The 17,058-nt window shown below is 42.2% G+C and overlaps 1 protein-coding gene across 1 annotated transcript in view; it reads left to right on the top strand.

The window, feature by feature from the left end:
• The window catches only part of hdac4 (histone deacetylase 4), a 64,913-nt gene extending 56,411 nt beyond the window's left edge, over nt 1–8,502 (top strand). The window contains exons 24-26 of the mRNA XM_069663165.1: nt 5,235–5,319; nt 5,445–5,586; nt 6,944–8,502. Of these exons, the coding sequence (XP_069519266.1) occupies nt 5,235–5,319; nt 5,445–5,586; nt 6,944–6,983 (267 nt within the window). The 3' untranslated portion in view covers nt 6,984–8,502. The remainder of the gene's footprint in view (nt 1–5,234; nt 5,320–5,444; nt 5,587–6,943) is intronic.
• Nucleotides 8,503–17,058: the final 8,556 nt, after the last annotated feature.

The following is a 17,058-nucleotide window of genomic DNA, read 5'->3' as shown; positions in this document are numbered from 1 at the left end:
CTGTAGCAGGGCGGATGCTTTTGGCTGTTACACATTTTGGACCCAGGACTTTTAGTTTGAAGGACGCTCTTGTTACTCACAACAACACCGCCCTGCTGCAAAAATACTGAATTGGATCAGGGGTTTTGCTTCTTGGGTTTCAGCAGCCTGCAGAGCACCAGCCTCAGCAGGGGTTTGGAGGAGTTCACTGGATGGGTGCCATAGGGAGCTGAAAATTCGAAAATAGGCAGGAGGCAGGGAGCGTCAATTGGCTCAGCCCTGCAGGATACCCCTCTCACCCTCTCGCCCGGGGCCCCGTCAGTGGTAAACATCTGAGAGTGGTTACCCTTGCACCTCTTCCAGCAGGGATAGCCTGGGCCTAGGGATCAGATAATACAGGGAAATAGAGTAATCATTTGAAGTCAGGAGAGAGGAAACTATTGTTATTAAGCAGCTGGAAAGAGTACAGTACCTTTGCAGGTCTTCAGAGTCTGGAAAGCTTTTGGATTTTAGTTATATGCAGCGTTTTTTTTTTAGTACCTAAAAATTGTGTAGGAAGTCTTGTGCAAAAAATTAGTCAGATATTGTAATTTATATCTGATATGTATTATATTCATTTCATATTCATTTTTTATTTCATTTCTGAAAATCCTCAAAGGAAACATTAAAGGCATCATGACAGAAGCCTGATAAAGAGTTGCACAGGATGCATCATTAGCAGAAGATGGTTGATCAAGTGATAAACAACACACATGTAGATGTTGTTGACTTGCTAAGTATAGACCCAGAGTTCTGACTTGCCCCGGTGTGTACTCAAAAGTGATGTCAGCTGTTTGAACAAAGGCAGATCCTTCAGTTATGTGGAGCTTTGATAACCGATAGCAAAGAAAAAAGAAAAGCAAAAATGTCCCTGATCACATCAGAATGGCAGGAAGCAAGTGTTTTATCATAATCTCAGCGAAGGCCTCTGTAATGGACCTGGAATGTGGCTGGAAAACGTCATTCAGAGATTGAGAGCTAGATAAAAGGCCTGGCGTATTTTGCAAATTTTTTTTTTCTCCATTTACCGACAAAGTTCGTCAAATGGAATGAGTTAAAAAAACGGAAGACTTTATCAAATTGAAAAGCCTCACCAACCAGGTTGAGCGAGAAGGAAAGTCTGGTCAGAGAGTGGCCGGATGGCAGATAAATGTCGACCAGGTCTGAATGTGACCACTGAGTGGGTTATTTCTAGAGGATATATTTTAGTTTGTGCGTGTGTGTTGGCTGAATATGAATGGAGTCAGTGAGTAGGCTCAGACAAGGGACCACAGCTGGATTAGCTGGTCAGCTGTGCTTTTGTTTACGAAGCTTCAAACTGCCTGTGGCTTTGTATTGTCTGGAAGTATCCAGAACCCAAGACGTCACCATAACGGTCTAACTTTAGCATAAACTAGTGCTTGAACTATAAATATTGGCATAATGCTACTCTAAATGCCAATATGTTTTGCTGATTAGTTTAAAAAAATGTATTCTGAATTAACATGATGCTGCAAACCCCACAAATTCTATGTTACATTTGTTAAAGGTATAAATTGTGTTGTGGCAGCCTGTAAAGGCAGATTTGGAAGCCAAAACATCCTGAAAGGTGTTCCTTATATCCTCTTCACCTCCTGTCAAGCTTTTACTTCCAGTATTTTACTGCTCGCTAGTGTGAGAAATATATCTGAGCTTTTATTGGCAGGTTAAGACGAGCTTTGCCATAATGAGCATTAGGTTTCCTTTGAAAGCAGCTCAAATTAGCTGGGAAAGAGAGGGATGGAAATTGTTGAATGGACTTTACAGGCTCTTTAATTCACCCCCACCAGTGTAGAACGTAATGATGAAGTCTTTTTAGTTAAATAGCTCATGAATGATGCATTTGCAACTCCACTAGTCAACTCTGAACTCGGGACTAATTGATGATTACCTGCAAACAGATGTTGGCCTTCTTCGAACCACAGTTGTTAGCAATTATATGATAAACAACAGGCTAATATGCTAATTGTTAGCAGCTGTCAATGAGGTTATTTGGTGTGTTTACACTCTTGTTACAGTAAGACGCTCGACTTCACCTGTGCCCCCCTTGGGTCTGTCTGTTCACCACCAGCTCCGAACTACAAGGCAGACTTACACCGCTTTCCCAAAAGGTCACATGTTCTGCACAATACACATCATTACCTTGTTCAGTTAGCATAACATAATCAACCGGTTTTAGTGACCGCCAGCATATGCACATGGACACAACAGTAAACAATGGATGCCTTGTGCGCGTTTCTTTTGCTGAACAAGTGGATTTCCTCGTCTTTCCACTGTTTTGGTTTCAGCCTCCCTCAGGAATGTTTTTACCGGGGTACATTCCTCACTCTCGGCTCATAGCTTTCCATGGTGTGTCAGTTTTGTTGGCAAGGACCGAGTGCGTTGGAAGGCTGTGTCACACTGAAAATCAAAAATCTGTCCACATAGTCACAGCAAACCATCCTTAAAGGACGTTTCTTTCTCTCTCTTCTGAAAAACTGTAGCGTATCTGATGGTATGAAGATGTAGAAGTGCAGAACAGCCAAGACCACCAACTTAAATAAACAGAGATGTCGCTATGGTTGATGTGGCAGACAAATGTGTGCTTGTATATAATGCACATGCATGGCTGTGTGTGTGTGTGTGCATATGTGTTTGCCATACCTGCCAGGTGGGGGCCCCTGGAGCTCCTTGACAAGAGCCATTAAAGTTTATAAGCGTGAGGCCCAGCTGTCAGTCAAGTTGACAGGCTGCCCCCGTCCAACCCTGCTCCGAGGTGAACCCCAGGAAACCCCAGAGAACCCCTGACCCTGCTCTGACAGCGAGCTGGGTTCGAATGGGCTGGGCAGGGCTGAGCTGGGGTTGGTTAGAGTTATGGTGAAAAGTTGGCAGCAATTGCCTGAAGGTTGGAGAAGCTGAAATTAATGGCTTGAGTCCCCAGACTGGCTCAGAAATTTCTGGGATGGGAGTGATGAATAAGTCCTGCTGTCTCCCCCACAATTCAAGTGCAGCATTAAAAGGACTCAAGAGGCTGTGTTGGTGTGGGCGTGTTATATGAGGCTACTTTTGTGCCTTTATTACGCATAAATCAGCAAAACTTTCTACACTGCCATTGAGAAATATGTTTTTGGAAGTAAAATAAATTTGTAATGAAACAAATTATATGAATGCAAATCAAAAACTTTTGCTGGCAGATTTAAATGCTTTCTGTCTTTCTTTCCTTTGATTCCACAGTTTTGCCATTGTTTTCATGGATGTTTTCAAAGTGTCACTCAGATTGTAACGAGCTAATAGAGATTATTCTTACAACTTTCAGTGTAGGTTCCTCTAAAGAGATGCAGCTCAACAGCAAGTGAAACTTTACAATTCAAAAGCAACATGTTTAGACAAAAGATTCTGATATGCAAACAAAAATGTTGCATTGTATTAATCCTATTTTATTCAACCATTTACTTGCAATATTAAATGTTTGTGTCCTTTGCGTCTAAAGTGGCCATAGTTTTATTCTCACCTATTTTTTTTAATTGCATTATAAACGCACAAGCAGTAATCCGACAAGTGTGCACTTGCGCATACCTGATCAACATCTTTTGCCGACTATTTCTGGACCTCGCTCCTTTTTTACCAGAGGCCTCTGTGCTATTCTGAATATACTAACATGAACTTATCACAGTATGCAAAGCAAAGCAAAGCAAAGCAAGCATACAAAGTACTTGGTCTTATGATATCAAACTTAAACCAACAGAAACAGACTGATGACTACCAGAAGGAGTCTTCTGAAAACTACTTTGAACACCGCACTACATGAAATGATTTGACATGTTGTGGTAAATCCCACTTTATAGAAAAAAAGATGTGGGCCAGCCTACATCTTTTATGTTAACAGAACGTTTTGAAACTTAATGTAAAATAACTATGGTTGGTTGTTGATGATTAAATAGTCTAAAGAGGTTAGAAAACAGAATCAGCAAGTTGCCTCACATGTCTGTCTTGCAAGTAAGGAAACTAAACCTCCTCTACTGTTGGTCTTTTTTGTTAGTAACTCTGAATGAGTGTCAGCCAAACAGCGAACAACACATTGTAAAATAATCATAGACAAGTTGTATGTTTATGTATGTCAATGCAAACACACCTCTGTCCATCCCTGTGCGCTGGATTTAGCCTGTCGTGCCACAGCAGGATTAAAGTATCCCTCTCCCTAGACTGCCTCTTCCCTCGGCCCCTGTGGACCCCTCCCACACATTATTTGTTTTAATTAAAAGAAAACTTCCAGCCTTGGCTAAGCAAGACCGACCGACAGTGATTTTTTTCCTCTTTGGCATTCTCTCCCAAATCTCTGGCCAACCTTTTTTTTCCTTCTTCTCTATGTTTCTCTTTACATGTGGGTCCTTTATTCCGCTGGGGTTTAGATTTTGCAGAAAGAGTTGCATGTCTTGTGAGTTGGAATGTAGAGCTGAGTGAGTCTGTTTGACAAAATGGGATGAGAAAGTGTCCTGTGTGCAGTCGGCCAAGAGGGAAATTGAATCATTCCGGGTTGGGAAGGCACATCGGGGAATAGCCCTGTTTCCTCTGAATTGTGGCTTGGACAGTTTCATCGGCTTAGCCGTGCTCCCTGAGGTAGGTGTGTGTATGTTTGGGAGTTTGTGCATGAATGTCTGTGTATGTGTTAGCAAGGGGTTTTCATGTGTATTCATCTGTGTATACTAATATGTGTCCCAGTACAAAGCCCACATTGTAGCTTGTGTCAAAGAGTAGCAAAGCTCTGGGTGAGTGGGAGGCGGTGTGCATCTGCAGAATTATTTTCTATTGTGTCAGCAGCTCCAGCTTGTTCCCCACCTCTTGGACTGATTCCTCATCGGGCAGTGGTCCACATCCAAAAGTGATCCTTTAAACCAGGAGGGAACCGCATTAGTTCAAGTGTGCTTTCCGCCATGTTTTGAAGCAGCGTTTTCTGAACACCTGTCAGTCACATTCACAGAAATACATAACCAGCCATATCCACCATATTAAAGTATGCTGAGGGACATTTAGTGCCCTTAGCCGATGTTCCCTGTACGCAAAGGTTCTGTGCCAATGCCCTCAGTGTCTGCCCAGCTGCAGTTACATTTCATATGTGACAACTGGAAATCATGCACTGCGTTTCTTCTTGTTTTTTCTTTTCATAGAAGAAGTACCGGTAAGCAGGAACTGTGTTAGAATGTTTTTTCTCTTTGTTTCAGTTGAACCCCATTCCTGACGAGGTGCTAAAGCAGAGACCAAACGCCAATGCTGTCCAATCTATGGAGAAAGTTCTTGAAGTTCAAGGTGAAAAGTTCATATACACTTGAGCACAGCATGCATCAGCATGATGTAAAAAAATCTTACTGAATGATGTTTGATTTCAGTGTGTTTGTACAGCTGATGTTCTACCCTGTCCTGGTCTTCTGTAGGTAAATACTGGCGCTCGCTGCAACGCTCTGCCTCCACACTCGGTTGCTCGTTGAGCGAAGCCCTCCAGCGAGACGCAGAGGAAGCTGAGACAGTCTCCGCTATGGCCTCACTGTCTGTCGCCAACAAGCACATTGGAAAAAGGTAGGATGTCTTTGTGTAGTTCTCCTTGCACTAAGCTCGATGAGAAGATGAGTACCAATCACTTGGAACCTCAGCTAGAGTTAGACATATATACTAAAGTTACATCTCAAAGTTTTTCAGCCAAATAAATGATTGTAACCTTAATACGTTAATTGACACTTCACTAAGCCCCTCCCTTGAACAGCCACTGTCCAGTCCTATATTAGCAACCGTAGCTAGGCACGGGAGGCCTGTCAAGCTTTCAGAACAAGGAGAAATGCCAAAATGGTGTGCATTTGGAATCTGCAAGTCTGACAGCAGATATCCTCAAAGTTTAGAGGGAGGTGTCATATTTTTCGCTTTTCCGAAGCCAAAAACTCGAGGAGAGATGTTGACATGGATTATAAATTGTGGAAAACCTCACTCGCAGCTTAGATCAACAAAAACTCCTTTGTTTGCTCCAAGGTAAGTCACTAACTAACTTGGCTAGGTTAGCATGTTAGCAAACAAAGATGGTTGAATATTAATTATAAGTTACTTAATTTTAACAACAACAACAAACAATATATTGACCTACACTGCTGTGCAGGAACATTGTTGTTCCTGTATATGATTGTCCTTAACATGAATTGTCAAGACGTGGCGACGCTTGCATTGGGACCGGCAAGCTTTTGCCTGGATGTTGTATGTCCTCTTTATTCTCAACACTTATATTCTGGATGTAGCTTTCAACTGTGTATTGTCGTCCTTTCTGTCGACTCCTCTCTGATATTTGGGAACTATTTTTCCCGAAATTTGCTATTATTTCCCTAGGAACATCTCTCACTGTTATAGTTGAAAAAGCCACATTTACATGCTGGTGTGAAAGCTTGACAGGCGTAGCAACAGTAACCAAGGGAGGCAGGACTTAGCGAAGGGTCAATTGTGATGGAGTCCATGGCTCACTGATGAAAACCCTTTTATTTGCAATATTTTTTCGTATTACAAACTGGTGGTTGAGCACATTTTTCCCTGGAAAAATCACAAGTGATCTCCATCACCATGCAGTAATCGGTCCATCAAAGAGAGACAAAAGTGGTGTTTTCTCTGCTCTCTGCTGATGGGTAACTAGGGTCGAACAAACAAAGAAAGGCTAACTGCAGACGATCAAATTTCAAAAACAAGTTAAAATTCAAGAAAAACAAACCGCTTTTATGTGAAGAAGTACAGTTTGAACCATCACTAAGGATGCTTTTTTTGGTCTCTGTTCCAGTGGTTGCATGCATTTCATTGCTGTATAATAACATGCAAAGTTCCTAAAGTATGAAGTCATGCAAAAAGCAAAAGTCTGTGAGAATATAATATTCAAAGAGTGTTAACTGTATTATCTTTTGTCCAGGGCTGAGGAGGAACCAATGGAAGAAGAAGCCACCATGTAAAGAAACATCTCTAGCCTTTGACCACTTGGACCAGTCTTCATCTTTGACAGTGTCCGCATCCAGTCAGTGTCAAATGAAATGCCACTCCTGCAGTACGTCTCACCCCTGCCGTATCAAGCTGGCGTCTTACCGTGGTAGAGAACAAGCAGAGCTGACAAAGGAAACGGAACACTGTAGATAAGCGATACATTCACTGATCAGCGCTGCACAGACTGATCAGCACAAATGTGTTTCTTCAACACCTTGGGATAGGAGAGGATTGACTCAACCATCCAACAATGACAACCTTGAGTGCCAGTGCTTTTTAAACACTAGACAAGATGTACTTTTTGAATGCCAGTCTAAACTATACACAGACTATCTGTAGTCACCTTTATTTGTTATTAGTCTGTTCTTTCTGTGCTTTCACTTTCATCAAAAACCACCAGAGCTAATGTGATTGTGACTCTGCACTACGGATGAATTATTCCTGCTCGTTTAAGATATCCCGAAGAATGAACAAAGAACAAAGATGTTTTCCAACACGGTTGGAGATTACAGATGAGAACACTCAGCAGGTGTTCGGATCCTAACATGATTGACAGTGAAAGACTGTGCGGTCGTGCCTTTTTTTTCCAAACCTGGTGGATTCTGTTGAACTCTACTGAAAGAGCTTTGCCTTAAAAAACAGGTTTTGGAACGAGGCCTCTTCTCCCCAACCCCTTAAACATTTCTACCCTGGCGAGACATCCGATGCCTGCATGTTGTTGGCACATACACTGGAGGACCTTGGCATGTTTACCTGTAACTCTCTGCAAGAAGCCTTCTGTCTCTCCCTGTACTTCCATATTTCCTTTTTTCCCTACATTTTTAATGATCAGAGTTCAGAAGGTAGTTTCCAGCCACAAGTTGGAGGTGGTTCATTTTGAGAGGAAGTTTTAGCTGGAGAATTAATCGTGCTGGAATAATGGAATTACACTTTGTGCGAAAGATTTTAATACTGACCTTGTAAACTTGTAAATCCCATGTTGACGAAACCACAGGACATTTGGGCAGCAAAAGAACATCTGAGAAAACTGCAGAGATCTTAAATGTACTTTCATCGGTATATCGACTATAAACTACACTCAGATTACAGAACTCAGATAACTGACGGATACAGTTAAGGGTAAAAAGTCATCTGGAAGAATGATGATCCTCGCAACAATTCAAACAAAACATATCTCGGTTGACAGGGAGACCTACCAAAAACAACAATATACTTAGTACATCCAACCCAACTGGGTATAATAAAGTGGTAATCTCAAAGAGCTCACTTTTGTTCTCTTTGGCGGCATCTATGGTGATAAACGGTAATTGCAGGAGCACACAAAGAAACTAATTTGTTTCTTTTTCTTTGGCTTTTCACTTATTTTTGAAGTTGTATCTGTAGTCATCGATCTTTTCTTTATTTGTTCAGCCATAGTAGATTACTGTTTACTCGCAACACTTGCAGAGACCGGAAAAGCAGCCACTTAGCTCTGCCTACCCTCTCTGGCAGATCAACCATTGCTGGGTGATGGAAAACGCGTCACTAACTGGGCGCTGCTTGTGATTTTTTTCATGAATGTCGCCACAGACACCCAGTCTGTAATACTGTAAATGCAAAGGCTTTCATCAGTGGGCCATAGGCTCCATCACCATTGTGTTACCTTATTCGGCGATAATGGCTTAATAGACATTTATTTAAATGAAAATCTTCGAGATTATCACTTTACCCCCTCTGTGTCTGTTCAATCATCAACTGTGCCATGAGTGCATGGCCTCAAACAGCAGTGTTTGGGAAAACTTCAATACTCACAATAACATTTCCTACATTGCAGTAGTGATGTGCCATAGGCCAACAACAGGACTTCTGAAACGTAGATCCTGTTCTTTCTGTGTGTAATAGTTAGACAGAAAAGAAGCCAAAGCATGATTACATTTCATCAACCACTGGATTTGTATATCAGAATCAGCCTCATGTTTTGCGGGGTAATGAGGCACAGAGAGGAATCAATCTCACATGGGCCAATTTGTTGAACCAGCCCTCTTTCTAAGACAACTGTGTCTCCGTGGTAACAATGACCATACCACCTGGGATTTTCCAGAGGGGTGTTCCAGGGCCGCACAGACTCTCACAGCTGGTTTAACATCTTTAGCCTCTTGTTAAGCACATCTGCTGCCCAAATGTCAGGTGCTGTGAGGCAGGTGTGTGTACATCTGTTCTCATACAGTGGAGCACAAACTGCCCTTTATAAATATCATAGTGTATACAGATATTTTTATAGTTATTGTTCTTTGGTAATCATTCCTTTCCTCCTTGAACAGCGATGCCGCCAGTCAGATTAGCTCATGCAAGTTTATCCTTATAACTTTCAAAAGCACATGTAGCTCAAATTCTGCTGCAGAATCTGTGTTACAAAGCTGAATCCCTTTGAAACGGTTATAAATATCTTGTTATTTAAGGGGACTGAGGTAACAAAAATTGTTGGTTTCATTAATCTTTAGTCTTAGGAAAATGTGGATGTCTATTTTGGAAGTTTAAACATCATAATTACGAGGTCTTTTTTCTTGTACTCTGAAAACAGTCCAAGTAGGCAGAAGTTGACTTCCTGTTTGTAACCATCCTTCCAACTTGTGTTTGGCCCCTGGGAAACTACTGTCTTACCCCTTTGTTCATCTACAAACAAATCACGTTTAATATATTTTGTTCAGTGGACAGGAAGCAGCGTGCCATGATGTTTACTGATGTTTACTGTACATAGGACGCCAATCCCCTGAGTGTTCCTGCCACACACGTTTGGTTAATGACCGCTCTACTCGTTCTATTTCCTCTCATCTGCCCCTTTTCTCTGCCCCTCCAGTGGACTCCAGTGACTTCTTTTTGTACTTTTTACTGTGTTTTCCTGTTGTTTTGTTCACTTTCTCCCCGCTGGCTCTGTTACATTGTAAAGCTGACATACTTCACAAGAGGTGAGGGTTCACATTCGGTTTTTAGTGGACATTACATGACTGTGTTTTGTGGGTTCAGGGGGTTTTGTGGGAGGGTTGGGTTGCAAATGTTTTTACTTTGTATAATGATGGACAATTGTGTATTTACTGTCTGTTCATAGTAGATTTATATATGAAAAGAAATGAGTATATTATATATATCTATACATAATGAAATATTATGATCTTGTTTTTGAAGTTGGTATTGAAAATGAAACTTTTCATGGGTCTCACATTCAGTCTGCTCTTGTTAGGGTGTCACTGAAGGCACCATGCACTGTCCTCGGTCACGGTTTGTTACATGTTGAGTAGCATTTTACTGGCTGTCTGTTTTCTCTTCGAACAATAATGACGACTTCTTGGCTTTCTTCATCCTGTTGGTATCAGGACACTGTTACAGTAGATGTGCCAATGCCCTTCATTCAGCATATTCATACATTCCAGGCTTTGTTATTTCATGTGTGTAGATTTTGTTAGGGCAAATAACACATTTTGGCAGCACCTTTCAAATTTTGAGACCTTTACAAGACATAAATTCAAAATCAGCACTCACATTGCAAGAATGACCAAAGTGGAGACCAATTTACTCCTCTCTCACAAAGGTTTACAAGTTCAGACTCTAAAAACAACAAAAATGGGAGGGGGAGATTTGAATTGGAATAGTGCCCTACATTAAATCACTCTGATGGGCCTTCAGAATGATTTCATATGATCATTAGTTATCTCCTTATCTAGCCAAATGTTCACAGTTTTAATTAAAGTCAACATTCCTTAAAAATCTAGTTAACATGTTATCTCATTCATCAGCTAAGGGTTGGCTCTGTGTTTCAGGGTGGCCTGATGGTCTGCAAATCTGCCCTTTAACCTAAAAATCACACACGATTGAGGTGATCCACACACAACACCAAAACTCCATTCCTGTCTTTATTTCACAACGAACACTTCTTACACAATATCTATGTCTTAAAGAAAAATACTGTATATCATTAGGAGTACATCTTTTCATTTTGACTGATGGTGTCCCGATCAGAGAGATGATGATGTCCCGATCAGAGAGAGTGCGTTTTGCGGGCTGTAAAACGGGAGGTGCACCGCTCTGCCTTTTCTGTTGAACTTTTGGCGAACAAAAAGAGCAGCTTTTTTTTTTTACTGTTTAGGCAACCACCAAATCATTAGCTGTCATTAACCTGAGTGTTTTTTTGTGAACTGATAGAAGGCCCGCCTCTCTATTCTTCCAATTGGACAATGAGAAAAAACAGCAATGACATCCGGCGCTTTTCTGCTTTGAGTTGAAGTTTTTTCAACTCAAGGCGCACAGAACGGAAAAACGCTAGGCTCTCAGCAACGCAAAAGGCTTCCCTTTCATTGACAACAACTACAAAAAAGGCGCCCCCAGCTGCTAAAACACGCTATGTCTGATCGGGACCTAATGCTGCACCTTGCTTCGGAGCTCCTTTAAATTGCTTGTCCCTAAATTAGCTCCAGTCCATTCTTCCCATATCTTTTGCAGAGGGCCTAAGGGTGCAAAATAAAGACTATTTCATACTAAATTTACAAGGAAAAAGAAAGATTTGTGGATATCAAGCAGTCCATAAAGCCGGTTTAACACTGAGTACACAAGAGATAACTAGCTCTAGTCATTTGAAGCGCCAAGATCTGTTATGCATCACATTGTGAGTCTTATTTATTTTGGTTTCAGCCATGTGGTAATTCTGTGATTTTTCTGTACATTCCCATTATATCAAACACCTACAGAGTCGGCACTTTCTCCTGCATGTTCTGTACTTTCCGAAAGGTTTGTTTCCAGGCAAACAGGGGTATTTGTGGTTGGAACATGAACATGCAAACAGTCAGGCTATCCTGAACATTACCTTTACTTGGATACGCTGACATTTCTGTGCATGTAAACACACTTGATGAGATACTTTTCGGTAACTGAGCCCAGAGCATTCCCAGAACCTTTGCACAGCAGTGCCAGTCATGGGGTTTCAACTTCTGAATGCTTTGGTTTCTCAATGGGAGCCAAAACTAGCACCGTCTGGCTACTCCCGCTGTCTGTCCTCACTGTTAGTCTTAACACAATGTCCAGTAACAAAAAACATTCCATTTGTTATAATTTCCATGTATTAGTGGAGGGCATATCTTTCTGTTTGAGCTCTCAGAGTTGGTTCCAGCCTGGTCCGAGAACTGTCTGTTTATTTAGGTGTCCTGGTCCGACTCCACTCCACTCCCCTTCTCTCTCTGCATGATCTGTGTCCGCATGCACTGCCTACCTACCTGTCTGTCTGTCCCGTACCACAATCAGCACAAGGGATCGAGCACTGAAGGACGTTAGTACTTTCACTGTATCCAAACAGTTCTCTCTTTCACTGCTCTTTGTCTCTGCTGGGGAGTTTGGGGGCTTTCATGTTGTGCTTTCTCCTGTAGGATACGGAGGTTCCATCAAACCTGGAAGTTGAATTTTTACAAAAAGGGGGGGAAGTATCGAGCACTTGTAACACAGACGATAGATTTTATTGTATTTATGTAGAAAACAAATCATTTTAGGGTGACGCTTTGTAAACTGCGACAACAGAATGGACAAACTTTTCTTTATACCAGGCGAGATGTGACTTTGTTGGACGATCTGGAAGACACATTTGTTCTTTGTCACATCTGGACTTATCAAAGGGCTCCATCCAGACGCCTGCTCTTTGCTACGGTTGTCCATTCCACTGAATAAGCCAGTTATCTATGACCACTGTGGTTCAACAACAAACAGTTCTAGGTTTACATTTATGTATAAAATGCATATTCTTTTTTTATCGGTTATGTTTTTGACTTGTTCCACCATTGTTACAGAAATAGTACATTTTTCTCGGGAACCTTTGCTCTAACATGTTGTCTTTGACATCTACAATATAAAGTATTGTTTTGGAAAACTGCAACGTCTGTTCATTGCGTTCTGAGTGTCAGGTTTTTGATTGCCAAAGAAAAGGCTTTTCCAGCCCAGTTTGCCGATTGCTGATTTCGATACCGATGCATTAGGCACATTTTTCCACCTAATTGTAGAGAACTACAAGTCTCCCCTGTTGTAGAATTGATATCATGCGTACTCTTATTGTAGTGGCCAAAACCTGCCATACTGCAGACATCTTGCACCCTTCTTCATGCTTGACGGAAGAGGCATGATGCAGGCAGTGCGTGCGCACACTTGCACCGAGTTAATGTCGTAGCATTAAGTCAACCTTTTTTGGGGAATCATTAATAATTTAGTCAGAATTATAGCGTTTCGGCAGAAAAATTAGATATCTGTCATTTTCAAGCCATAATCTGCAGATACCGATAACGTGCCGATAATATTGTGCATTCCTACAAATATGTCCTACTGTCAGACACGTGGGATGTGCATGTGTTCTATCTTTTCAGGGCTTCCCAATGACATATAGATGGACGATGCGTCTCCATCTGCCCCAATTGTACATAAGTGATGCCAAAATAGCCCCCTGTGATAGGCGCTGCCATCTTGCGATGGTGACGTCATATGGAGCCAGAGATTGTGCAGTAGAGATCGGTGGGTGAAGCGGCTGTAGCCACTTCCGCTAACCAAAACACACACTTAACTTACCGAAAAAACAGCAAGGATCCCGCACGCCGGCGTGTTTAACAGCAGAACAGCTTCTCTGTGTTGGTCTAAGGTTAACGTTCAAAGGTATTGAAACTTCAATGACTAGTGATTGTTTCCTCTCGCAGATCGTCCTCTACTCTCCTAATCAGGAACAGATCGGCTGCAGGAGCCGTATTTGTCAACAGAGCTGTCAATCATCATTTTTACAGCTTCAAATCACTAATTGAAAAAAAAGAAAAATGAAGACTTCGACATAAATAAACATGATAACTATAATGACAGAAACCCTGTTTGAGAAAAGTTTATTTGGTGTGTATTCTGATTTTATACTTTGGCTCATGTCCCATCTGTTAACATGGAGGAGGCGGGCTTTATGACCTAAACTGCAGCCAGTCAGCAGAAGTGTTTTGGCTTCACTTTGAGGGAGCTGTCATGTCATCCATCTTTTTATACAGTCTACGGGGCTTCCCCCTAAATGTTGATGTTTTGACTCATCATTCAAGAAGTTGTTGACTCCTTGCAACTTTTTTGGAGCTACATCATTGTACACAGAATAATGCATGACCAACAGCAGTACTGACTTGTACTGTAAATAAGTCTTCAGTGTTCATAGAGGTTTTTACCTGTAGCCGAATTATCCACAGAGGCCTCATCTTCATAAAACAACTGATCCTGATGGCTCAGTAAAACACTGAATAACCAAGTTTCACATTAAAAACAGGGTTTTTACTTGTCCCTTCAGCAGGGACAGGACAGCAGGAGGAGCTGTGAGCCAAGCTGCTGCTCCCTTGTTTGTAGGTGCTCAGCTTGTGCTCACCTTTTAGGTTAGGATTCCTCCAGTGTTCACCATTAATAAGGTTTTTACCTGGAGCCCACTCCACAACAATCAAACCATTATTTTAATCAGTAAAAACACTGAATAAAATAAAATGAGTGTCTTTTCATTGATGCTGGTTAGAGCTTCATGGCCAGCAAGATGAGGTTCTGCTAACTTTAGCTTAGCTTACTTCTATGTTTTCAGACATTATAGGACTAAAATCTTTCATACAGTTTAATAAAATACCGTAATCAAAAACTTTGGTCACATGATTATAAACATGAATTAACTTTGTTGTCTGGAAGTATTTAAATGTTGGCCAGAGTTTTCAGAGGACTGAATGATGTTAATTTCAAAGCTAATACCTGGGACTCGTAAGCTGAAACAGGAGTTTGCTGAACTGATACAAGGAAGGAAGGAATAGCATTGCACCCCTCCCTCTGAAAGGAACGGCCCAGCGAGAGACGCTGAAGTGAAATACTTCCAGTCAAGGACATTGATTGGTGCCGGCAATGGCTCAGAGTGGTGAATGGCTTCAGGTCTTCAGTCTACATTTCAAACCTGATGATTTAGAATGAGACATGACATCGGAGGCGGGCGTCCTAGATTGAGGAAGTGTAGTTTAGCAAGCTCCCTGGCCTCCGCCAGATGACGCGTTTTACATAGTCTGGCAGAGGTTTTCCAGCGCCCATTGGAGAAGCAGATAGCGTCCTCCAAAGGCACAGAGTGAAATTCCATTTTATTTCTACCATAATAGCGTTAGCGCCCCGTAATAGCATGATAGGACTGAAATTGAAAATAAGCGAACTGGCCCTTTAAAAGGGAAATAAGATATGAGTTCTATGAGCCAATAGCTTCAAGCTGAAATGAAGAGCAGGCTGGTAAATTCACTTCTTTCAAACAACAGATTTTGAGTCTTAAGCCTGACTGACTAGATAGCTCATATTTTTTTCACATACATATTGTAGTACTCTTTCAAACCTGTAGTCACAACTTGAAGTGTAAAATCAGAGGAGTTCTCCTCTAAGTCCAGAGGGAGGCAGCATCCCTGGAACAGCAACAAGGGCCCCACAGTAGCTGTGACTGGGATTAGCCACCCATTTGGAAAGGTCAAAGGTCTGAGCCAGCGTCCAAATAAACAGCAGTGAATCCCTGTTGGTGGTGGAACTAACGCTAAGACAACAGTCCAAAGGCAAACAGAGCCAATCCCGCGTTACTGACCCTCAAATAAACACACATTCCTCTGCTTTCCTGTCAAACTCTCAATTTAGAGAGAAACAGTGTAAATACTGACGTGGCCTCAGGCTTTGTAGACTCATCACTATCTCTGTAAATCATGGAGAGGTGAGACACCACGCAGTGTCAAAGGCAAACGAAAAGGAGCATGTGTGGTTCCTTGAGAGAATAAAGTTAAACAGAGACTTAAGGGACAATATTTACCATCATACAGATGCTGAAAAGAAGGCAAAAGGATGACGTTAAAGCTGGGAATGTGACCTCTTTATGGTTCCTCGGTGGCTGGGGATGCTCTAACGACCGGGCTCGTGACACGCAGACTGCCCGTCTCACCTTTAGCTCACTGTAGGTGTCGACACATTCGTCATCTCTGTTATGTAGCGACACACAACTCCTGTGACCCCTCACTGAGGTCGGGTCAGAGGAGAGGTGGAGCCCGGCTTGTTGAACTTTCCCCCCTTCTCGAAGGCCAGCCAACAAGATGGCCGCCTCCTCTCCACAACAAAGGCCTGAAATGTCAGTGAGGATGGAAATCTGGGAATCCCCCCTTTTTTTTTTTTACTTCCCTCTCGTTTCCCCGCAGTGACATTCTGGTGTGCGGCGGCTCTCTTGCCGTGCTCATCCTCCTGCAGCGTGGGTCCGTTGTCAGTTTGCTCTGTCATTACCCGCCACCGCTATATGTAAAAAGAGGCCTCGTCCTCCCAGCTGTGCTCATCACTGCGCCTTTTAATTGCAGGTTTGACTGACTTAAAATGGCGATGAGGCTTTGGCCAGCTGTTGGGATGACAAACAAAAACTAATTACAGATGAGTGTCATTAGAATCGGTTTTGGATCATCAGCGCACACAGGCATGCAAATCGTGGCTTGTGACAGATCTGCACCCAACACGTATGTCGGGGGAACATAAAGGTGGCCCAGTCGATTAATCATCTTGGACTAGGACACGCTTTGGCTTGTTCTTTACACAAAAGTTCATACAAATTCAGTATTAAATCTTCTGTTTCCCTTCATTTATTTTATTCCAAGCATGAGTTTGGAAACAATGGAAACGCACATGAGGGAGTCTGCGACTGTTTGCTGTTCTTTCCATCGGCTTTTGCACCAGATCCAGTTTGGACTTCTGATGTCCATGGTGTATTTTAAAAGCTGTGCGGCGTTTGCTTGTCTTGCTACTGTATGTGTTACGTCTGATGTTGAAGGTGTTGGAGGAGCGAGGCTACGAGGAGCTGTTGCAAACATAACACTGTCGCTGGGTCACTGACAGCTTCGGGTCTATTAGGCCAAAAATGATTCTGCTTAATCTTGAACTAAAACATGCTTCTATTTTTCCCCCTGTTGTGTTACCCGTCAGTATGGACAGTCTGTGTAAAAAGCAAGATCACAACGAGGGAAGTGAACGACAAAGAGAAGAGGGACACTGGCA

This window comes from Semicossyphus pulcher, unplaced genomic scaffold, assembly GCF_022749685.1.
Source record: "Semicossyphus pulcher isolate SPU_LCO1_2020_fin unplaced genomic scaffold, fSemPul1.0.p SCAF_15, whole genome shotgun sequence".
Lineage (NCBI taxonomy): Eukaryota > Metazoa > Chordata > Actinopteri > Labriformes > Labridae > Semicossyphus > Semicossyphus pulcher.
Note: the sequence above shows the minus strand (reverse complement) of the source record. Positions and strands in the feature narration are given on the sequence as shown.